The sequence below is a fragment of the Sminthopsis crassicaudata genome, chromosome 3 (assembly GCF_048593235.1).
Source record: "Sminthopsis crassicaudata isolate SCR6 chromosome 3, ASM4859323v1, whole genome shotgun sequence".
Lineage (NCBI taxonomy): Eukaryota > Metazoa > Chordata > Mammalia > Dasyuromorphia > Dasyuridae > Sminthopsis > Sminthopsis crassicaudata.
In genome coordinates, this window is record NC_133619.1 from 329,150,179 (window position 1) to 329,175,999 (window position 25,821).

Here is a 25,821-nt window from a genome sequence, read left to right on the forward strand (position 1 = left end):
TTTATAGATTTTAGAGGATGCTATATCCTTCATCATATATACGTAGTGTTGCCCATTGAACCCATTCCCAATGTGAATAGGTTTTCAGAATTACAAACCCTCCTCTCCTCGGTAATGCCTCGATGTCTATTCTTCCTCTGCACCTCATTTGTATAATATGATTACTATTTTCACCTTCACTCTGCCCTCTTTTTTTTGAGCTACCCTTTTGTTGGTATGAAGCTTAAATATACAGTGTACATTTCCTATGTAAAAACACACACACATACAAACTAACAATTTGTCCATGTTTAAGCAGTTTGTGTTGAGTTCCTTAAAATTGATTTTTGATATTGGCTCTTATATGTTAAATTTTCTGTTAGGTTCTTGTTTGGTCAATAGAAACTCCTGAAAACCTGCAAATTCATTGAATTATTTTCATTTTTTTCATTCAAAATTATAAATAATTTTGCTAGATATAATATTTTTGGCTGAAGGCCTAGTTCTTTTGATTGTTTTAGATATGATTCCAGGACCTGCAGTCCTTTTTTGTGGCTGCTAATAAGTTTTGTACAATTCTAATTGTAGCTCCAGCATATTTGAATATTTTTTCTTGTTTCTTACAAAATTTTCTCTTTGATTTGGGGGTTTTGAAATTTGGCAATTATATTCCTGTGTATTTTCCACAAAGGGTCTCTTTGAAGAGGTGATTGGTGGATTTTTTCCTACATCTACTTTTCCCTCATATTCTATCACTCCAGAACAATTTTGTTTAGCTATTTCCTGCATTATTGTATCAAGATTCTCTTTTTGGTCAGAACTTTCTTGCAGTCCAGTTATTCTTATATTTTCTCTTCTTGATCTGTTCTCCAGATCTGTCATTTTTCTTATAAGATATTTCACATTGTTCTATTTTCTCATTCTTTAAAATCTGTTTTGTTGTTTATAATTTTCAAAGCATTATTTTCATCTTTGAGACTCTGAGTTGGTTAACTTTTTTTCCATAATCTTCCTGTTTTTCTTGGATGTTTTGTATTTTTTTTTTAGTTCTTCCTCAGTGTCTCATTTGATTTTTAAATTCTTTTTTGAATTCTTTTATAAATTCCCTTTGGGTAGGGAGCTGAGGCTTCTACCATAGCTGGCTATCCTCAGGAGTCCCTACTTGAAGTTTCTGTGGAGCTAGCCTATAGGTATGTGCACTTGAAATAGGTTAATTCCCTAGCTCAGATCTTTCTTCAGATCTTCTCAGGTTATATGGGGAGGACCCTTATTCTGCCCCAACTCTTCTTGATTTTTTCACCAGTCTATGTTCACTCTGAAGCACAAATTTGTTCTATTGGTGGGGGAAATTAGGAGAGCTTGAAATTTGTTAACCTATTCAGCTATCTTCCCAGAATCTTTTCCCTACTGGCAGATCCTGTAAGATCATTGACAAAAGAAATGCCCAATATACACCAGAAATATCTATGGAAGTACTATTTGATTGGGAATAGCACTTTAAGGTTTGCAAAATGTTTTATATAGATTATTTCATTTGATTTTCAACAATCCTGTGAGGTTAACATTGTTATTTTCCTTGTTTTACAAATAAGAAAACTGAGAGAGGTTAAATGATTTGCCCAGAATCATCCAGCTAGTAAATAAGAAATTGAATTCAGATCTTCCCAAGTCCATCTAGGTCCCAAACAATTGGAGAATGGCTAAATAAAATGTGGTATGTGAGGCAATACAATATTACAATACTATGAGAAATGATTGATATGATGTCTATCGAGCAATATGAAAAAATGTTTAACAAAGTGAAAAAAACAGAATCAGAAAAAGACATACATAACAACAATAGAAATGGATAATTGGAAGAATAAGAAACAAAACAATTGAACCTGAATGCTAACAAAATTATTAATGACCAAATTTGGCCACAAAGAAGATTTATAAAAAGACATCATCCCCAGCTCTTTTTCAGAAGGGTAAATGGATGTGCTACACTGTATATGTGTGTGCTGGGGGGAGGGGGAAGGGGAGAAGGTGTATGTAGGGATGAGGGTGTGTGTATGATGTCAGGCTTTGGATACATTGATTAATGTTGTTAAACTTTTTTTCTTCCTTATTAAAATTATTTATTTGGAAGTAAAGAGGAAGGAATGATATCAACAAGATTATTTTTTTAAAGGGGATTCCTTGATAAGTTATGAGAAGGAATTTCAGTTCATTGATGTAGTAGGGAGTCAGAATACAAATGGTGAGAAATAAGAGCAGGGTATGTGGAGGTAATGAATGAAAACAGCTTCTTTTGTTTCTTAGAATTTGACTAGATAGTCATTTTTCATTATTTCATAATTACGTTGTTACTAGAACAAGAGCAAGAGGTAAAAATTTCCAAGAGGGTAGAGAATGGGAACATAAGTTCTGAGGCAAGGCAGACCCTAAAATGTCCATACTGTTTAGGACAAGGTGCTTTGATACATGGATACAAAGTGAAATGTAATCTGGGACTGACTAGATATAATGGGTTGAGGTGTTTTCATCCATTCATCAATCAAGACAGCTTACCCCAAGAGTGAATTTCAAAAGCTGAATCAATTAATTCCCTTGGGATGAAAATGAGAATAGGGATAGTGAGATTGTTCTTTGAAAGTCTTAGTCACAAAGTTATTCTCCATGGGGAAAAAGGAGACAGCTGTGCAGCAAATAATGAGCTCTTCACTTTGGGTAGGTCCAAGTGTCTTCATGTCTAAATGGAATGTGAGGAATTGTCTTGAGTTGGATATGTTTCAGTTTTTCATTGTTCTTCCTGTAATGTGACATTCAGTATTTCTAGCATGGTCTGGCCTGGGCCAAATACAATAAGACTAATTATACCTTTTACACAGAATAACAACAATAGCATAATCATATAAATGAATACTGGCAAGCTTTGAGCAAAATTCATTATGCATAATCAAAAAATACTAAAAAGTACTGAATTAGACGTTTTTCTTAATGTGTTCAAATGTATTTGAATGACTTAAGAGTAATAATTATTTATAATGGATTAATGTTAAAAGCTTTCTTAATAAGTTCAGAGATAAAATAAGCATACCCATTGTCTCCACTATACTGTAACTATATTTTATCTATAATAATACAAGAAAGAGAAATCAAATGAATAAGGAAAGAGGCAAATTGTCCCTATTTGTAGGTGTTATATTGGCATCATTGGAAAACCCTTGACAATTAATGAAAAAAGCAATCTAAGTAATTAATAGGTTCAGCAAGTTAGCAGAATATAAGACAAATCCACAAAACTGCTAAACATTTTTGTGCATTACTATCAAAAGCAAGAAGGGAAAAAATAAATTTAAGCTATCTACAAAACTTATAAATTATCTGAAAATAAAACCTATCAAGAAGCATCTAGGACATGAATAAATCTACAAAATAGTTATAGAAATAAAACAAACAAAATTTTAAAATCCATACTAATTAATCTATAGATTTAGCATCATTTCAATTAAATTTCCAAGGTAATTTATAAAATTAGACAAAATAGCACTCTTTTGATCCTGAACACTGTTTCATATATAGCATAGCCAAAAATTACATTAGCTACTTTGACCTTCATGCCATACCATTAGTTCATATAGAATTTACAATCTACTTAACCTTCCACATATTTTTTAACAAAAATCTTACTATATAGCCATCTATATGGCTACCATCCTGTTTTTAAATATTTATTTGTTTTTTGAATTTAAGTATAATACTTTGTATTATAAAGAGTTGAGGCATTGTCTTCCTTTTTGTCTATTATCACCATTATTCCATTCATTTTGATATTTAATCATTTTCCCTCCAGCAGAATCATAGCTCTGGCTGCATTCTTAACTGGACTCACTCTTAAGATCTTTCAGCTCAATTTTATTTTATTCCTAACCTAGAAATATTAGAATTTGGCTCATTCTGCCTCAGTCCAGAGTTTCTATTTTGAAATTTTATCTCTTGAAATCTCCTATAGTTTTCCGACCTGTATCTCCTCAGCAGATGACCTCTGCACTCATCACACTTTATTGTGAGCTCACTCATGTCCCTTACTATGTGTTTCCAAAATCCTATATATATTTTACTTATCCTCTCCTCCATTGGTCATCTCTAAAGAAGAGGTTAACCTTTCTCTTTCTCAAAGCTAACCTTTCTATTAATTGGGTTTTTAAAAATTACTTTCTTATAAGAACTTTTCTCTCCTTTGTGTTCTCCCCGTTGAACACTTTTTAAAATAAGTATAAACTAGCAAAATAAATACCAATTCACCATACAAAAAAAAATGTGTGTCATTCTGCATTTAAGGCCTCATCTCTCTGGCTAGAAGTATGCTTCACCACCAGTCCTCTTGGATTATGGTTTCACATTGCATTGATTAGAATTCTAAATAGTCTTTCAAAGTTGTAATTGTACATATTCTCCTTTTCTTCTTACTTCTCTCTATTTAATCACTTATTATGGTTCAATAATATTTTATTATTCACATACCATAATTTGTTTAGCGATTTTCTAGGAGGTCACCTTCTTTGTTTCCAGTATTTTGCTGTTTTAAAGGGGCTCTTCTACATATTTTTAACATATTGAGCACTTTTCTTCTTTCTTTTATCTCTTTGGTGTCTAGGCTTGTTATTGGTATTGTTGGAACACAGTTCCAAATTGTTTTCTAGAATGGCTAGACAAATTGATAACTCAACTAACAGTGCTTATATAGTATGCCTGATATTCCACAATATCACCAAAATTTGCCACTCTCCTTTTGTTATCTTTGTCAGTGTAGTAGCTAACATTTCTGGTTGTGCTCTTGGTCTCATCCTATTATTTTTTCTTCATTAGCTAGTTCTATTACTCATTCCTTCCTTTCTCTTTTATCTTCAATCTCTCTTTTTCTAGTGTCCCCTTCTTTGATGCCTACAAACATGTTCAGGTTTTCTCCATCTTCTAATAAAATTGTGCTTGAACATGAGATTCCTTTGACCAAATGCTCTATATCTTTTCTTCTTTTCCGTTTCAAGGTCTTAGAAGGCTGCCTCCACTATCTCATTATCTACTCTCTTTCAACCCTATATTAAATAAACATTCTAACATTGCCACAGTTCTGAAACTGCCTTTTCCAAGCATAGCAATGATCTCAATTACTAAATGGCCTTTTTCTTAGCTCTAGCCTTCCTTGACTTCTCTGAATCTTCAAGGAATTAGAGCAGGAAATGAAGAAATCAAACTATCACTCTTTGCAGATGACATGATGGTATACTTAGAGAACCCCAAAAACTCTGCTAAAAAGCTATTAGAAATAATTCAGAATTTTAGCAAAGTGGCAGGATACAAAATAAATCCACATAAATCCTCAGCATTTTTATATATCACCAACAAAATGCAACAGCAAGAGATACAAAGAGAAATTCCATTCCAAACAAATGTTGAGAGTATAAAATATTTGGGAATCCATCTACCAAAGAATAGTCAGGAATTATATGAGAAAAATTACAAAACACTTGCCACAAAAATAAAGTCAGATTTAAATAATTGGAAAGACTCTGAATCTTTGGATTCTGCTAATCATCTCGATATTCTTTCCTTCCTTCATTTACCTAGCAGAAGTCTCTTCTGATTCTTCTATCTTACTGCCCCTGTGCACCATTTTTTGTTGATCCATTGTCTACTTACCAAGTATGTGTGTCTTTCAAGATTCCATCCTATACCCTGCTATAATCAATCTTAGTGAATTTTTCAAATCTAATAGTTAAAAGTATAATCCGGGTATAGATGACTTCCAGATACATATAGGCAGTTCAAATCTTTAACTTCTGAATTCCAGATCCTGATAGAAATTCACCCTTGGATGTCCTGATGAAACTCTTCATGTTCAAATTGAAATTCATTTTTTTCTATCTTTCCTTAGTTACCCAGTCTTTCTAACTTAAGTTACCCCTGTTTTCCCCTTTCTCAACAACCTGTTTCCTGGGAGACAACATATGAATGTGTATATGTGTGTGTGTGTGTGTGTGTGTGTGTGTGTGTGTGTGTATAACAAAAAAATTTAGTGGGGAGGTATTAGCAACTAATGGATGAGAAGTGTTTAAACTAAATTTTTAAGGAGACTAAGGATTCCAGCAAAAGTAAGGAAGTTTTCCCACTGACCACAGAGACAGCCAATGCCAACATTTAAAGAATGGAGACTTGAGTGTCATAAAGGAAAAACTGAATGTTATGAGGAAAAACATGAAGAACAGTTTGGCTTCACTGCGAATACATGAAGAAGAGAAATGTATAATAAGCATAGAAGATATCTCTCAGTAATTTCAGAATCACTCCTTCATCACTCTTGAAACTGTATTGGTACTTGGTCTAATTCAGCTCTTTTATCAATTTTTGTTTTGTTCAGTGTTGTTTCCACTTTCTAATTCTGCAAATTAAGGACTGTGGTATTAAAGTTCTAATATGGTAACTTTACTGCCTTTTTGATAGAGAAGTTTTATAATAAAAATCTTTACAAATCTTTTTTCCACGTTTCATCTGTCTCATAGCCTCCTCAGTTTAGTCCTTAGGCTTCTTTGATATAATGCTGCTTGGATGGGTTTGCTGCTCAACTTTCTTTAAATGTTAGTTTTTCTCTCCACTGTTTCTTATTTTTGTATGAGGCATTATTGCTCATAATCTTTCACTATGCTACATTTTTCAATAAATGAGTCAACCACTGTTGACTTTGGCTGTCATCTTTATTTATTTGACAAAATCACTGAGGTGGTTTCTAAATTCCTTTGTTTTTCCTCTTATTTTCATGAATTTAATTTCTGTGAAATTGTTATAATCAATGCCAATGCCATTTTCCAATTTTAAAAATTAGTAAATCTTAAGATAACTAAAGATGCAGTTGTTTTAATAATATGCCACATCTTTTTTTTTTCATTTTATGGTTTTTTTCCAGTTTTGTATTTATTTATTTTCATCATTTCTTTCATAGACCAATGTTCTAGCTTATACAAATGGCTGATTCAGTAACAAGTTGTTTCCTAAATATTTAAATATAATAAAATGTTCCCCTTTTTTGGTTATTGTTATTTGGTGTTTATATCCCAATTCTTTTTAAGAATATTAATGCATGTGGCATGAAACTTCCATAGTATTTGCAAGCTTTTAGTCTTTCATTCCTTACTTCTGAACCATATTTCCCAATAAATTTTTTATCATCCTCCCTATTTTTGCCTTTCAGTTGGAATCACTAAATATCAAAATAATTTTTAAATGTAATTTGGAAATTGTTAGTAAATTCCTCACAGAATTTTTTAGTCTCTTCATTTTCTGCAATTCATGTAAACACACAAATCACAATTACTTTCATGGGAATATTTTTGTAAATACTTACCATGAGCAATTCAGTATAAGAGGATCAAGTGAAATAATATATGCTGTTACCTTTCTATTTATGATAAACTCAACGTACCCAGCTTCTTTATTTGCCTTTCCAAAGAAAACCTATAAGTCATCCTTCCATTCAGTAATATTTTGTTTATAATGAATAGTAGCAATATTAATATTGATATGATTTAGTTTACTTTGTAGAATATATCTACTTGATGGTCATTAGACAACAGTCTCACAGAGTACTAGTATGTTTATATAGTATGTATATCTATATATAGATACTTAAATATCTACATATAGATAGATAGTTGTCAGTATTCAGGATGTCCTAAAAGTCTTAGCGTAATTCTAAGATAACAATTTGAGGGGCAGCTAGGTAGCGCAGTAGATAGAGCACCAGCCTTGAATTCAGGAGGACCTGAGTTCTGGTGGTATCAGACACTTAACACTGCCTAGCTGTGTGACCCTGGGCAAGTCACTTAACCCCAGCCTCAGAAAAAGGAAAAAAGAAAAAAGATAATAATTTAATTATTGATCATTTAAAAGCTTAAAATTTTACCAAGATCTTTGGGATATGCTGTATATATACATATATATGTGTGTGTATATATATATATATGTATATATGGATATAAATATACATTGTAGCAGACTAAAAACTGTATTATTCTTAGCATCCTAGCTCCTATTTTTCTACCACTTTTCCATTATTACTGAAGGAGCAAAAGGAAGCCCATAAATCTGAGTGTCATTTAGTACTTTATTCTATTTTACCAGTTATCAGAACCAAAAAAGTCATCATCACTTCATGATCAATCTATCACACTATGATTTTTTCCCTGCTTAGCTAGCCTGATCCTCAGGGGAAAAAAAAGACAACCTATTGTTGTTCAGTCACTTCTGACTCTATGTGACCTTGTAGATTTTATCCAAGGGGTTTTCTTGGCAAAACTAGTAGAGTGCCTTGTCATTTCCTTCTCCAATAGCAAACAGTTTAAACGCCTCACCCAAGATCAGCTAGAAAGTTTCTGAGGTTATATTTGAATTCAGTTCTTCCCAGCTCTAAGCTCAGCTTTCTATTCATTGTACCACCTAGACATAATATATCACAGAAGCTATTTTCAAAATCATTATAGCATGGTAGATAGACTCTGCCAAAGGTTGTGCTCCACTGGCATCACCCTTCATAATCCAGTTCCCTTCAGCATCATGATGAAGCATCAGTATAGGATTACACATAGTAGCCAAAGCATCCATTCTAAGAAACAGGTCTGTTTATTTTATGCATTAATTTTAAGTTTTTTCTTCTTACCTTTAATATTATACACAAATGTCCCAGCATATGGTTTTTTGATATGACTCTTTCCTGTCAATCTTACCCTTTTTTCCTCTTTAGAATCATGTGGGTTTATATCATCTGGATTTTATTCTTGAAAGCATATCATTTGTTTGGGCCAATTCTCTTTAAAAATTTAAGGCCTTGTGACCTAGCCTCTCCTTTGCTGAATTTTTGAGATCTACTAAAGGTAGATCAAGAATGATAAGTAAATGTTCCTAATCCAATATTTCTATAATTTAAATGTTAATAAAATAAAAGAGGACAATAATTAGAAAACACATTTAAAATACCATTTGGTTAGCTTGAAAGATCACTGAAGAAGGAGCATATCACAAAAAATAGAAATTATTAATGTGACAAAATAAAAGTTAGGGCGGGGGAAAAAACCATGCCACTAACTTTCAAACTATCCAAGAAATCAGGGTTTCTAAAAGCATTTTTCTTTTCTCCCATATTTTACACATAGTCAATTAGCACACAAAAACTATGGGACCAGTCAGGCCAAGGCTTGATTGTCAGGTAATTTGATAGAGTATGACATATGACATGATAAAAAAGGAGGTAAAAATCAGTAGAGCCATTTTCAGCAGAGTTAAAAAGCAGGAAATTGCAAGAGGCAGAAAAAGGTATCCAGGGGACACATCTGGATTAATAAGGAGAAGAACTGAAAAAAAATTCAGGAGAAAAGAAAGATGAATATTCCAAACAAGAAAAAACATGTGACTAAAAGCATAAACATAGGAAAAGCTCAGGAAAAAGAGTGTGCAGTCCAATTTTCCTGGAAAGTAAATCGTTCAGAAGAAACTAACATGAACGGAAAATAGAAAGATACAGTGATATTAGATTGCGGGAGACCCTTGAAATCCAGCCAAGGGATTTCACTAGTAATCAATAAGAAACCACTGAAGATATTTGAGTTGAGGAGTAACATAATCAAATGTGTATGTATCAGAAATAAGAACTAGGGACAGCTAGGCTGCTCAGTGGATTAGAGAACTGAGGCTGGAATCAGAAAAATCTGAGTTCAAATCTAGACTTCGATACTTGCTTGCTAGGTTGCTTAAATTACTTAATCTCTATCTCAGCTGTAAACTGGAAAGAAAATAGCATCTATATATATCCTACACTTGTTGTGAGTATCAAATTAAATAATAAGTATCTTAGCACAATTCTGGGTATATAGTAGCTATTTAATAAATCTTTATTTCCTTTCCTTCTGCTTCTCTTTTATAGAAGAGCATTTTCCAGATAATTGAAGCCATTGACCCATTTAAATACCAAAATCTTTTTGATTTCAAATATTTTTTGTAAAAAATTTCTAGAATGTAATGTTACATTTTCTAAATTTTATTTTTTGACTTGTTAAACAGAACATGGTCAACATACTTTAACCTTTTCTTGATGACTCAGGGTCAACATTATGAACAATGATCATTGTACTATGCTGTAAGAAAGTGATGCTCTTCGCCTTCTCGTATTGGGTGTACAGTGCTTTTTGCTTTTCTACTTGCCATAGGTAATGATGGCCCTATAGTTCTTCTGCTTGCTTTTTATACTTCTTCTGTCTTCTCCTACACTATCAGATGTCATATCTTGCTGTTGTCAGTATGTCTGTCTCTAGAACTACTTGTTCACTGTTACTTTTAATCTTCTAGTAAATGAAAAAAAGATATATGAGGAAACAGATTAAAAATTTTGTTAAATCATTTAAAACACTAATTTATTTACTTTTTATTTATTTAGTAACTTTATTTTACTTATGAGTCAATAATGGATAAGAGCCTCCATGTCTTCCCCACATAGTAAAGTATATGACCTTTATAGTGGCTATTTTCTTCACTATGCCATTATGTTTTTTACTTCCAAGTTTCTAAGCATTCAGGTTGCTTAAAGTTATCATATAAATCTTATAGCTGGATAAGTGGAGTATTTTTCTATAAAGAGATATTACTATAAAAATACAAATGAAATTCAATTTTTAAATGTTTATATAAAATAAAATTATAGAAAATCAAAATACATAATATGATTCATGTTTATATTTGTATATAGATATATATCATTAAGATTATTGAGCAGATAAAAATAAAATTTACTTTACCTGAGGAAAATCTAGGGTGAGGAAAAGACTCAGTCAACTGACACAAAAACTATCTTTTCATTTTCAAAATTGGGATGAAGTATATTCTATTAGGTAATTAAACAAACAAGAAACAAAAAACCAAAAAAAATGTCACCCCTCCCCAAAATTAAGGGAGAAGACATGATAAACTTCTGGTTGTAAACATAGTGATGATTTTTTTCCATAGGAGGCAAATATTATGCAAAACTATTAAAGACTACTGATCAACTAAATATTTATTAAACACCTACTATGTGTCTGAGATTTTGCTATTCAAGAAAAGAAAATGCGTAATAAATGGTAAAAGAACAAAAAAGAAAGTGGGGAAAAGATTATTTGTCGTTATAATAGAAAGTAGGCATTTGTAATATTTGGTTTACATAAATATAAATATAAGAAAAAAAGAAGTATTAATACATAGCAAATGCCTCTTTGTAAATCAGTGTAATTAAAAAAAAATTTGTGATGAAGAAAACTTGTGGAAAGTTATTGTTGAAAATCCTGAACAACAGATAACTATGTGTTCTGGATGCCTCAGCTATTCACTTGCCTGGGGGGGAAAAAAAAAAAAAAGAGGTCTAGATCAGAAGACTTAAGCAATCAAGCTCTTATTTCAGATCTCTGTACAGATACAATTAATATCACCAATATAATTACTGGATTTTCCCCATTATTGTATGAAAATTCAAAGCATGATATTTTATTTCTTTCCATCAGCTATGTTCAAGTTCCCCTTGTTTGTCGATTAATTATTTTATATATCTTCCTTCTATGTTAGTTTTTGTCTTAAAATTATTAAATTGATTTATGTACTAACTAGATCAGGATGGGAAATTTTATTTCACAAATAACTATTTCTTATCATTCTTACAATTAATCTGTAAATTGAAATCTTTCCAGAACTTTAAAGCATTGGGATTTTATCTCAGTTTTTTTTAAATTTCTTATTTTTAGGTATGACTGAGCTCACTGATAGTCCTGTTCCTTTGGAGCTTGAGCGCTGCAAGTCTCCCACTTCAGGTAAACTGGGCAAGATCTGGGGGCTTTCTATACAATTTGCTTCAAGATTCATTGCTTGATTTTAATCATTTTTATGATATGAAATACCTTGTATATGACAAAGTTGCTATGTAATTATTACTTTTAAAAGTTTTTAGAATTTTAGAGTAATCTAATTTGATTTAGTTCTAGTCTAACAGAAATTCATGATTATGCAACATTTTTGATACCAAGATGAAATTAAAATTAGTAATCATTTTTAAACCACATTGTAAAAGAAAATTTTACAGTTTTATGAATTATTGATGGTACTCCATACAGTATCAAAATATAAATATTTTAATAAATGAATTCTGTATTTGTGTTTTTAAGTCACTGTATATTCATGAAGTCAAGGGAAGAATCACTGAGTTTTGTCACTTTCATTTTAGGACTTAGGGATCTTTTTACAAATGAGTCAGACAGGTCAGTGACACCTAAACTCTAGTGTGCTTTCACTTAAATAAGGGTAATTTTAATGCCCAACAGGAAACATCCATTGGAGTAGTAGCTAGGTATGTAGGACAGGGATAAAGACAGTAGGGTTCAGGACATAGAATACCACTATCTCAGTTAATAGAGACACTCTGGGCCTCAAGTTCTATAGTCAATCAGTCATAACAGAGAGAGTTAGGAGATCAGTGATGGTACCTCTAGAGCCCACCTCCTGGACTTGTTGCATTTAGCTTCCACCAAATTTTCTTTACTACTTGTAGTTGACATAGATAAAGCCTGAATCCTTTATGACCTCTTAGTCAGGGAAGCTCTCCATCTGAGAACAGTTCATGCACTGGAGCAACATGAAAACAGGAAAGGTTTTGTAGGAAGGGGTAGGATCTCACTGAAGCGCATTTGATTGATTTTTCCATCTCTGATTCCATAAGTGAAGAGTCTTTAGACACTTAAGATTGGCCCTCCACTCTATAACTGGAAACCTTTAAAGAAAGTTGAGCTGGTAAATGTTTAAAAACTACCTCTCCAGAAAAATATATGCACGACACACTTAAATTCAGTCTACATTGTTAACATTTTCCTCATCTCTTATATCTAGATAATCAATAAAACAAAAAGCAAGCATTGATTTATTTATAGTACTTACTACTTTCTGAGGTGCAAATACTCACACTGAAAAACATGAACAATTTGCTCTTGCAAGCCTGTATGAGCCATCTTCAGAACACTCCTTCATTTAAGTATATAACATGAAAAATTCCAAGGAGAAAAAAAACAAAATCACAGATGCAAAGGAAGAGTATGTAAAGTCCAAAACCAGATTATCAAAAACCAGAAAGTTTTTCCAGATTCTCCCAAATGTCTATATATGTGCATTTCTTGGTGAATTTCTTAGAGACATTTAAAAAGTTTCAAGAGACATAGTCTCTAGGTAATTTAATCATTGTATTAATAAAGCCAGCAGGTTATCAATAAAAGAATGGGCATTTAGCCATCTTTTTTAAACCAAAACCCCCTAATGATAGTCTCTATAGACTTCACAGAGGTTCCTGAAGGATGCCTAATTAGCTCTTGTTAATCAAATGGGAGGTGGGCCATCATAGGAGTATGTGACTAAGGTCACTGAAATTAATCAAAGATACATCAATTTCCATATCATATGTCTTAATAATAGGGAGAATCAACATTTTCCCAGGACCTGTATAAGCAAACATAATGAGCAGGAATATACTCATTAGTTTAAACTTAGAATTTCTTTTACTGTCTGATTAGATCTTGACCTGGTAAATCTTTACAAGAGACTTCCCACATTGGTTGATTTCTGGATAAGGAACTAGAAAATGGGGAAAATTTGATACTAATACAGTAATTTGTATTAAATATAAGAGAGAGAAGTATTAATTTCTCATAAAGCCATATTGAAAAAATAAGTAATATGACTTTAATTGAGTTTATAGCTCTATTCTAAATTAAATGTTCAAATGGATTTTTGATCTCATGTATTTGGAAGTTGTCTACAATAATGCAGATTGCAATTCATCCACACCTGCTCATTGACCAACAATTATTGTCTTGTGCAATGTTATGCATGAGAAATCCATCTTATTTTCTTCTGACATTTAAAGGATACAATGGAAGCCCTATAGCTGTTGGTCTATCATCCGTCACTCTTGCCACATAACTAGCCTTTCTCCTTTCATAAACTTTCTTGCTGATATCTTTTACTCCTGTTATTCTTTGAAGATCCTCATCTGTTACATGGTGCTGCCTGTACATCATGCACCTTTCCATCTCTGTGATGCTCATTTTTAATTTTGGAAGGAAAGTTGTATCTCATGCCTGATAGAATGCTGATAGTTAAAAAGGATTTTAATTTTATGGGAGCTTGGGAAGTTTTTTCAATATGTATTTCAATGTATTATCTTTATGACTTATCCATCACTTAACTGGGACAGCCTATATATAGAAAATGACTTACCTTTAGAGTTGAACAGGAGGAAGAGAGTAGACTAGATAATCTTTAAAAAATTTCAGAGCTCCAAATTAGATTTTCCTTTTTCTTTAAAAGCCTGAAGTTTCAACTAATTTGTTCAATGGAGGTTTTTTTTTGCTTTCTATTAAAGGCCATGAACTGGTTAGGGTGCTTGAATGATCCAAATATGTTTGTTGTTTATTTATAATTTCTTAATAGCAATTAATGATAAATAAAGCTTTTATATAATTTATTACTTTAATAAATATAAATTTCTATCATAGCTATTTAGCATTCAAAATATATCCTAGAACTTTCTATAATACAACCTGCTTTATAGTAGATTTGTCTAAAACTTTTAAATACATACAGTAAGATTCTTAGTAATTTTACTGAAAAGATAATTTTAATATAATCTCACCTTTGACATAGTTTTGCAGAGGAAGTTGTCAACAAAATACAAATGTTATAGATATGAAAGAAATGTTTGAAACAAAATGCACTTTCTTATAAGATATAAATTAAAAATTAAAAGGAGCAACTCTGTCATTCTTAATTCTTTATCCACTATTAATGTTAACATTGATCATAAATTGCTAATAATTAACATTGATATTACATTTTCATAAAATGTTAATGATGCAAAAATATAGATCAAAACATTGTCTTTCAAATGTGTCTCCTAAAATTGACTATGAACAGTTGTTATTTTAGATGATTTTTGTGACATTTGAGTGAAAAATTGTTATTTGAGAAGTTTGGGGTTGATAACTCACTCACAATTCAAGGAAATTTTCTTAGGTAGTTTAAAATTTATCTGACAATATCATATAATGACACTTTATATTCCTTTTTATGTCTCTCTTTGCCACTACTGGTATTGCCTCAATTCATTTTTTTCCCCTCTATTTCCAAATTAAGGGCTTAGTTTTTTTTTTCATTTCTGCACAGATTCTCTTCTAAATAGATATGTAGATAAAGTATTAATTATTTTACATTTGCCAAGCAATGTGCTAAGTGCCAGCTTTCAATCTAGTTTGTAAAAGGCTATTTCAGTTTTTCCCTAGGTTTTTATCCCATTGGCCTGCTTCTATATTTCTATATTTTATCCCTTTCATTTCTTTACTTCACTATTTCTTATTCTGTGACATGCAATTAGATTCACAGCCTACAGAACTCCTCCATCAGTAAGAATGACTTAGAAAGTCTCAGCAAATGGACAATAAGTTGTACCCTGACTTAGGGCACTAAGGAGCCAAGGAAGCTAAAGCACCTCTGGCAATTCTTTAATGACTAGTCTCTGAGGAAATAAAAATAAGTAACTCAGTAGGAATGGAGAAGCATATGCTGGCTTAAAGCAAATTATAATATAGAACAAAAACAAATTACAAACAATAAGAATAAATATTCTATCCTAGAAGTTGTCAAATGAATTATGCAAAAATATAGGATAATATAAAAATAATTTGTAATTGGTGCTGTACTATTATCATGCTACTTATATATGCTACTAAAAGTGGTTGAGGTGGTCGGTTTTATTTTCAGCTCCAAATTCTGTCCCTCCTACCTCTCTCTTCTCTACTATTGAAAAAGAAATAAAAAACAAAACTTCATTACAAATGTGTATAATCCTTTTTTTTTTTCTTTTTTTTCCCCTGAGGCTGGGGTTAAGTGACTTGCCCAAGGTCACACAGCTAGGAAGTGTGAAGTGTCTGAGACTAGATTTGAACTCGGGTCCTCCTGAATTCAAGGCTGGTGCTCTATCCACTGTGCCACCTAGATGCCCCCACAAATGTGTATAATCAAGTAAAATAAATTCTCAAATTAGTCTTGTCAAATATATATACTTTTGAGTTCATCTTTCTTTGTAGAATTGGATGTCACATTTTATCATGAGTCCTCTAAAATTGTTATTGATTCCAATTTATTGATCAGAATTCTTAAATCTTTCAAAGTTGTTTCAAAAAACATTAAAGGTTTAATACTTTAATATTGACCTACATTAGCCTCTGCTAACTACTCCAACTTCAAATCCTGTCACATATATCTTTTATTTCGAAGTGTAGAAGATCTTTTTTCATGATGCTTTTAAATTCTGATGAGCTTTCTAGAAATTTATTTTTTAAATATACGTCTTCCTTTCATGCTGTTTCAGTATCTTAGCACTATAGAAAAATGTGTATAAAAGTCAAAGTTACAGGGAAACATGTGGTGGCACAGTGAACAGAGTACCAGGTCCCTTCAGTTTTCTTACCTATAAAATGAGTTGGAGAAGGAAATGGCAAATCATTCTAATATCTTTGCTAAGAAACAGTATCATGAAATGTTGGACATGACTGAAACAATTCAACAACAATAACAACTGTTTAAAAAAAAAGCAGCAACAACAATAACACACACACACACACACACACACACACACACACACACACACACACACACACACAACTACAGTAGCAACAGTATCCAGACCGCAGAAGGGACTACGACTAAATGGTGCTTACTTTCTCCATCCAAGAATGCAGGAGTGGCAATGCTGGCCCTAGTACAAAAAAACAAAACAAAACAAAACAAAACAAAACAAAAAAAAAAAAACAGAAACTGGAGCAGGAGATATGAGCAAATACAAGAAAATTGAAAATAATGAAGATTTGCTATATATAGCGTAATAAAAATCCAAGAGGTTAACTCAGAAGACACTAATTCCACAAAATAATACAAGTAAAACCTTAGGGAAAAAAAGAATATCTTCCCCTGATCTCTATGGGAAGAAGATAACTTTCATATCTATAGATGGAAAAAAAAAACTTCTTGAGCAAATGAAGGACAGAGAGGATCATAAGAGATGGGATGGATAACTTTAATTACATAAAAATTGAGAAGTTTTACACAAACAAATTTAATATAATTAAAAGAAAAACTACAAAATAAAAAAACTTTATAGTAAATTTATTTGACAAAAATATGATATAAGAATTACAAATATGGGGGAGAGAGAGTGAGAGAAAGAAGGAGAGGGAGAGGGGAAAGAGGGAGAAAGACAGGGAGAAGCAGAAAAGAAGGAGGGAGAGGAGAAAGAATTGATACAAATGTATAGCAACAAGAGCTATTTCCTAATACTTAAATATCCAATAAATATAAACAACCAGTTATCAAAGGAAAAATTTCAAGTTATTAACAACCGTATGAAGAAAATATTCCCTATTACTAAAAAGGAAAATGAAAAATAAACAAATTTCCACAATTCTACCTTGTATTTTTCAGATTGGCAGAAATGACCAGAACTAAAGGAAATTTGACAATTTTTCGAGGGGCTATGGTCAGAAAGGCACAACAATAAATTCTGGTTGTAATTTTGAATTCATCCAACTATTCTGAAAAGCAATTTGGAAACTAAATCACAAAAATTAATAAACTATGCATACCTTTAAACAAGTGATTTTACTACTAAACATATATCCCCAAAGAGGTCAGATAAAGAGGGAAAGGAATTAAATTACAAAAAACATTCCTATCCATGTAATCCTATTAATATCTTCCTAACAGAACTTTATTTGTAGGTAGAATAACCCAGTGGTATTAGTTGAGAAGAAAGAAAAAAAAAAAAAAACTTCCACTCAGATATTTCTTCCTAATACCTAAAATTCTAGAATTCTTTTAAACACTCCCATTCTGGAGTCTTCTTGTAAAAGGAAAAAATCAAAAGGATATCACATTATTCATCATATTACCATCTTCTGATACTGGCAGTTCTTGGTGGTACTCTATCATGAAAGGTCATATTTCTGGAAGATGCTGCTTTCCTTAAGTGAACCTTTAGGAATTCTCAAGGTTATCACCAGTCCAGGATACATCCACCATGAAATATTTCTTTGCCAAGAATCAGAAAAAAAGCAAAATGTGGCAGACATGGCCATGTGCTCATAGACATCGGAGTCAAGGCAATTTTTCTCCACTCCATTCATCTCTTCATATGCAGCTGGAAACTGTCCACATGATTCATGCAATCGGTCAAAACCAGGTTTGATCCTGGGGGGATACTGACCTCTAATGAGAGGAGTTGTGTTCCCCTCTCTCAAATATTCCCTACCTATTGTTTTGGGAGAAATTGCTTAAGGCTTAGATTTTTATTCATAGCAAGGGTCTTCCCAAAGTTGGATGTAAAAAGTTATTTATTGTACAAAATGAATCAGGAATGGAAAAGGTATTTATTTCTTCCAGACAAGATAAATGCTTCATTTAAAAAAAAAAAAAATATGTACATTGACTAAAAACTTAGAATAGGATTCAGTAACTCAACTTGTAGCTATTACTATACTTTCCTAAAAAGTTAAGATTTAAACTTCATCAGACTATACAAGAGTTTGCAGGATTGCTGAATGAGCTTTGATAATCATCAAGTCTTATCTAGAGTTTTTTTTATTATTTTAATAGTTTTTATTTATCAGATATATGCATGGGTAATTTTACAACATTGACAATTGCCAAACCATTTGTTCTAATTTTTCCCCTCCTTCCCCCACCCCCAGATTGGTTGCCCAATACATGTTAAATATGTTAGAGTATAAATTAAATTCAATATATGTCTGCATGTCCAAACAGTTATTTTGCTGTACAAAAAGAATCATAGTTTGAAATAGTGTACAATTAGCCAGTGAAGGAAATCCAAAATGCAGGCGGTCAAAATTAGAGGGATTGGAAATTCTATGTAGTGATTCATAGTCATCTCTCAGAGTTCTTTCGATGGGTGTAGCTGGTTCAGTTCATTGCTGCTCTATTGGAACTGATTTGGTTCATCTCATTGTTGAAAATGGCCACATCCATCAGAACTGATCATCATACAGTATTGTTGAAGTATATAATGATCTTCTGGTCCTGCTCATTTCACTCAGCATCAGTTCATGTAAGTCTCTCCAGGCCTCTCTGAAATCATCCTGTTGGTCATTTCTTATAGAACAATAATATTCCATAATAGTCATATACCACAGTTTATTCAGCCAATCTCCAATTGATGGGCATCCACATAGTTTCCATTATCTAGAGTTTTGATTTCAGTTCTACATGTCATAAAAATTTAAGAATGATATTGATAAACTAGAGTGTGGCCAGAGGAAAGCAACTAGAATTGTGAATGGCCTTGAATCTATGTCACACATAGATCAATTGAAAGAAGTAAGCAGGTTTAGCCTGTAAAAGAGAAGAGACTAAGAGAGGGGAAATGGTAAATTTAAGGATAGTTACCATCATGTATTAAAGTTTGAAGATCTCAAATGTGGGGAAGGGATCAGACTTGTTCTGTTTGCCCTTAAAAGGCAAAAATGGGAGCAATAGATAGAAAAGGAAAGGAAGTAAATTTGGATTTCTAGAAGGAAGATCTTCCTAACATTTAGAGACTCATAGAAGTGGAATGGGATATTTAAAGTGGGAAGAGGCAAATTGCATGACCACTTTGAAGAATGTTTTAGTGCAGATTCCTTTCATAAAAGATTGAACTAGATCAGAGGTTCTTAAATTGTGGTCCATAAACCACAATGGGTCCATGGATAAATTTCATGAATTTAAGTACATGTTGGGGTTGGGAGAGGATTAAATATCTATTTCCACTAACTTTTAACTAAAATTTAACATTTCCTTCCATGACTTTAGAAATCTATTCTGAGAAGAAAGCCATAGGTTTAACTAGACTCCCAAGGGGTCTATGACATACAAAAAAAGTTAAAAACCCTTTTTTGGGAAATTTAGCTACAAAGGGCAGAAAATAGTTATCATTAACTAATGAAAGTTAATCAGGATGAAAGGATTAAATGAGGGTCTTTTCTAGAGGGGGAAGATATGGGTATATATGTTGGCAGTAGGGACAAGTAGATGAGAAGTTAAAAGTAAGAAGTAAGTGAAAGAGTGAAAATAATAGAGAAGGCAATATTTTAGAGGAAATGGAATATAATGGGATCTCTTGAGCAGGTTGAAGGATTAGTCCAAATAAAGAATAAATTTACATCATCTTGTAAGAGGGTAAAAGAGGAGAATGGCAGAAGGTATCTGAATGATAGGGAAAAGGGAAGAAGAGGAAGTTTATTATCAGCACAACACAAATGGGCTAGTGGCAGTTGAAAATAAGGGTGCCGGGTTACTGATAATTCAACAGAATCATTTATTGAGAGAAATTATGTTGCTTATATAACTTTAAATGATATATTATTATGAAAGGCATTGTTCTGTGATCAACCCTGGTTTCTGTTTTCTGTCATCTAACTCTGAAGCATGTTGTTAGTTTCTAGGGACTCAATCTTATGTAAAGTTCACAATGCCCCAGTAATTGTGCCAGGGTCTTATGTTTTCCCATGATTTCAAGTTTAAATGCACTCTTGATTAATCTGAGGAGGAGGGAAACATCCCAGTTACCAAAGTTTCTAGCTTCCTGAGAGTTCTCTTTTTTGTTTATTGAGATGCTCTCAAGTCTTGAAGTCTGAGATCCTGCCTGCAGACATTCTCCATAATTCTTTTAACTATGATCAGAAAACAGCCTACCAGCATGATCTATAGATACAGATAAGTAAAGTAAGTAAAATTACAGCAAATGCTATGAGTATAATTTCATTCCCAATGGCACTGAATGTTCCTTATGCTCCCTTAATCGAATTAGCAATTGTTTGGGTAGTCTGGTCAGGTTCTAGATTTCTATGTGATTCTTTATCTAACCTATCAGCAATCTTTTGAAGATCTTCAATATCCAATGTAATATTTGAATTTTTCTATAATTCATTAAGGTTATTTCTAATTGTATCCCATTTCCACTCTGACTTATTGTATTCCTTATTAATCATACAGAAACTAGTGAATTTGTAATCACACACCAATCTTTGTCTAATCCTCATTATTTCCACTTTTTGTCCTATTTCAAGGACATCCTCCCTTAATTGATTTATAGCTTCAAAAAAGTATTAATTTTATTCTGCATAGCAGACACTTTAGAAATGTTGAGAGTAAGTTCTTGCAAATAATTAGTTTGAACCACTTGATTTTGAACAGTGATTATAGACATAGCAATCAAGGCACTGGAAACTAAAATAGAAATTAATGCAATTACACCTAAAACAATACATGAAATACATCTTTTCTTTATATTTTTGCTAAGCAAATGTTCGACATTTTATAATGTTACACAAAGAAAGGCTATCTGAAGAGAATACCTGAGGGCCTTTCTCTTTACACTTTGTATAAAGTTTCTCCCACTATTTCCCATTCACTGAGAGTGATTTGGGGGCTGCTGGAGAATGAGGGTGCATTGTTATAAACATCCTGTAGAAATGCTCTTAATTTATTTTTCTTAGCCCTTACTCTCCTGTAAAAGTTTAAGATCTTTCCCTTCATTCTTTAATCCTTTAAATTTAAATTCTTTAAATCCTTTAATTTGCCCTCCCACCTCCCATTGTTTTACGTCTCCATTTGCTCCAAAAAGTGAAAGATGAGCCTTGTAGGTGAGCTTTGATCTTGCTGAAGCCTTGCCCTTACCTTGACTTGGCCTTTTGTCCTCCAGCTATCCAAGGGTCACCCCTAGAATTGATATCAGTTCCCTGTCAGGTCTCTGCTTCCCTTGTGCCATTTGTTGTGACCAGCACAACACAAATGGGCTAGTGGAAGTTGAAAATGAGGAGACAGGGTTGCTGATAATTCAACAGAACCATTTATTGAGAGAAATCATGTTGCTTATATATCTTAAAATAATATGTTATTATAAAAGGCATTGTGTTATGACCAATCCTGGTTTCTGTTTTCTATGATCTAACTCTATGAAGCATGTTGTTAGTTTGTAGGGACTCAACCCTATGTAAAATTCATAATGCCCCAGTAATTGTGCCAGGGTCTTATGTTTTCCCATGATTTCAAGCTTAAATGCATTTTTGCATTCTTAGGAAGAGGGGAACATCCCAGTTACCGAAGTTTCTAGTTTCCTGGAAGTTCTGTACACCAGTGAATGTCCTCAACTTTTTTTTCAGTAAAATATGAGGCAAGGATCTTACCTGAGACAGTGAGGGAAGGAGGAACCAAGAGAAATTTAAAAATGGATGAAAAGATTTGGAAGAGTTGCTGTGGAGAATGAGACAGTGAGTTGATAAAGAAGGTATAGTAGGATTGCCTAGCAGCATTGAGGGCCTAGTTGAGGTTGTATAACATACATTTATAGTGGATCCAGTCAGAACAGTAATGTGCTTTTCTCCGTCTTTGTTCAGCATCACATGTGTAGTATTAAAGACGGCAAATAATGGAAATGATTCAGAGCTGAGGCTCTGCTAGGTGTTATTTCTATTATGATAAACTTTTTGACACTATTGATATTTTTTCCCAAATATTCTTCCCTTGTTTTCCTACATGTCTGACTTCTATTCTGTCTCCTTTGCAAGTTCTTCCTTGTGTAACACTTATTAAGTGTGTGTTTCCTTCAGGTTTCTATTCTTGGCCCTCTTCTCTTTTTATTCTGTACTCTCTCACTTCATGATATTATCAGTTCAAATAGGTTCAATTATCACATATCCAAACATAATCTCTCTTTTGAATTACACTCATGCACCTTTACCCATCTCTTGAGTGTTATGCTCAGCATGTCCAAAGACAATGTTATCTTTCTCCCCAAAACCCTCTTAAAGTTTTCTCTTATTGTGTAGGGTACCACTATTCTCCCAGTCATTCAAACTTTAAATCTGAGTCAATGCTCAACTCCTCATAGACACCCAAAAAATCCAACCTGTTGTAATACCTTATCATTTCTACCTCATGATATTATAGTTGTAATGATACAGAAATTTATTTCTTTCTACTCACACAATCCCAATGTACTTTATCACCTTTCTCCTTGACTACTTTAATACTCTTCTACTGGGTCTCCCTTCTTGGAATCTCTCCCCAAGTCCAGTTTATCTTCTATTTTAAGTTACCAAAGTACCAAGAATAATTTTCTACCTTTTTAGTCTTCTTACCTTTTATTCCCCTTCAAAAACTCTTCTGATCCAGCTACACTGGTGTACTAGCAGTTACTCAGACACAAAACTTTCTCTTGTTTTTCTGTCTTTGCATTGGCTATCTATCCCCCAGAACTAAAAAGCCTTATCCTGACCTCTCTGCCTCTTAGCTAAACTCTGCTCAAGGTCCACCCTCCCTAAAAGTGTTCTTGGGGGTCTATCAGTTGGAATTGCTTCCACTTCCAGATTATGTTCCAGTTAACTATGCATACATTTTATATGAATTTATTTACACCTTATTTATCTAATTAGAATGTCAACCCCCTGAAAGCAACAATTGGCTTATTTTTTTAATTGCCATTCTTTGTATACCCAATTTAATAAAGGTTTTTTTAACTAACCAGCCTAAAATTTCACTTGATATAAGGAATCTAGGTGAGGAAGCTGCCACTATCAATGTAGGTTGGCAACTTCTCTGCACCCTTTAATAATAGCAAGTTCACAACTTCTCTGCCACTTACAGTCTTAGAAAATTGCCTGAAATATCAAGAGGTTAAATGACTTGTTGAAAATCACATAGTTTTTGTGTATCAAATGCAAGTCTGAACCTGGGTCTGAAGCCAGCAACTTTGTTTCCTCATTATTTCCCCAAGTACCATGAAATAAAAAGACTTTGCTGATATATGGCCATAAGTAATCTTACCATTGGTCATATTGATTATTTATATTCTGTTTTTCCTACTCTTTCCTTTCTACTCACCCATAATGGTACATATATCTCTCTACCTCCTCTTTGATATTGAAATTTTATATTCTATAACTAATCCTCTGAAGCTAGTCTATAAAATCATGAAGCTGGGGCATCTAGGTGGCACCTAGTGGATAGAGCACCAGCCCTGATATCAGGAGAACCTGAGTTCAAATCTGGCCTCAGACACTTAACACTTCCTAGCTGTATGACCCTGGACTCACTTAACTTCAATTGCCCCAGCCAAAAAAAAAAATATCATGAAGCTATGGCAAGGACACAGGCATGATTACCAAATCAAAAATACAGAAAATAGAGAATAAGGCCTTAAACAAAAAGAGTAATTTAATACAAATAAAATTAAGTACTGCCTTTGTTGCTTGAGAGAGAAGAAAATGGTTTGCTCGACTAGGTGGGCTCTGAGAACATTTCCAGCATGCACTTAAAGACTTTATTATATATCCTCTATAGTTAGGTATTTCCATTCAAAGAGTTTAAAAGTGAAAATCTCTATAAAGGTTTTCTATTGATTTCATGGATAGGATAGGATAGGATTGATATCATGGAAAGGATATCTACTGATATCTGATCATATCTGTACTAGTCAAAAAGAACATGGTACATACTTATTGAAATTCCATGGTCTTTTTCTTGTAGTTTTATACTTTTGAACAATATTTAGTCACCATGATAAAATGAGAGCTGGTTAGATCAGATTTGAAACAATTCAAAAAGTGTCATTAAATACTTAGAATATTTACGGCCAATTTGTGAAGGAATTTGAAAGAGTTACTATTTATCATTAAAAACAATAGACTGATAAATCAAAATTTTACTTTTTTTAAATAATGAGGAATCTGAGACAAAGAAATTATTTTGTTGATCCCATGCTTTCCTACAATATATAATCCAAGCTAAACCTATCATAAATGTAACTAGTCCACTAAAAAGTTTTAACTTCACCATACTTTACTTAGTATCAGCATTGGTTTAAGACCTGACTATATTCTAGAAACAGAATGGCTAAAAGGTTGCATGGTGTCTTTTTCCATTTGCTCTCTAGAGATATGTTAGTCATAATGTTAATTCCTTTTTATAATCTAAAAGTATCTGATTATTCTTTAAAAGCACATCTTAAAGAAAACCTTTTAAGAAAATGAAAATTTTATCAGAACAAAACAATTGAATAGTCCAAATGTTTTTTCTGTCCATAGTACTAACAGGAGTTATAAATGAGTTACTTCTAATGAAAATTGAAAATGAAAAGAAATCAAATGTTTCTTCTTCAGTGAGAAAATATGAGTCTAGAGGTCATCTTGAATCAGATTATATTGGTCAAACCCTTAAAATTAATTATGTACTATTGTGATTATTTGAGCATTTATGTTGAGATTATTCTTAACAGTGCCTGAAGTGTCTAGAATGAGGAAGACAAATCCTTCTGTGCAAATCTGGTCTTGGATACTTATTAGCTGTATGGCCCTAGGCAAGGCACTTAACCCTGTTTGCTTTAATTTCCTCATCTGTAAAATAAGCTAGAGAAGGAAATGGCAATACTCTAGTATATTTGCTAAGAAAATCCCAAATGGGGTCACAAAGAGTTGGATTGAAAAAGGCTAAACAGCAAAGACAAACAAAATCCATCTTCATTTTTATAATAATAATATAATTTTATAATATAATAATAATTGAATAATTTTATATCTCAGAAGTAAGTCTTTTGCTGCTCTAGTCATCTGTTCACAAAAACAAAAAGCCTTCACTGCCGGACCTTGCATTTCTATTACAGTTTTAAAGTGAAAATTCTTGGTTTCACCAGTCCAAGAAGTT

At 32.6% G+C, this 25,821-nt stretch overlaps 1 protein-coding gene across 1 annotated transcript in view; it reads left to right on the top strand.

The window, feature by feature from the left end:
• STXBP5L (syntaxin binding protein 5L) overlaps positions 1-25,821 on the top strand; it is a 420,610-nt gene that overhangs the window by 320,712 nt on the left and 74,077 nt on the right. The window contains 1 exon segment of the mRNA XM_074301345.1: positions 11,778-11,843. Coding sequence (XP_074157446.1) covers positions 11,778-11,843 — 66 coding nt within the window.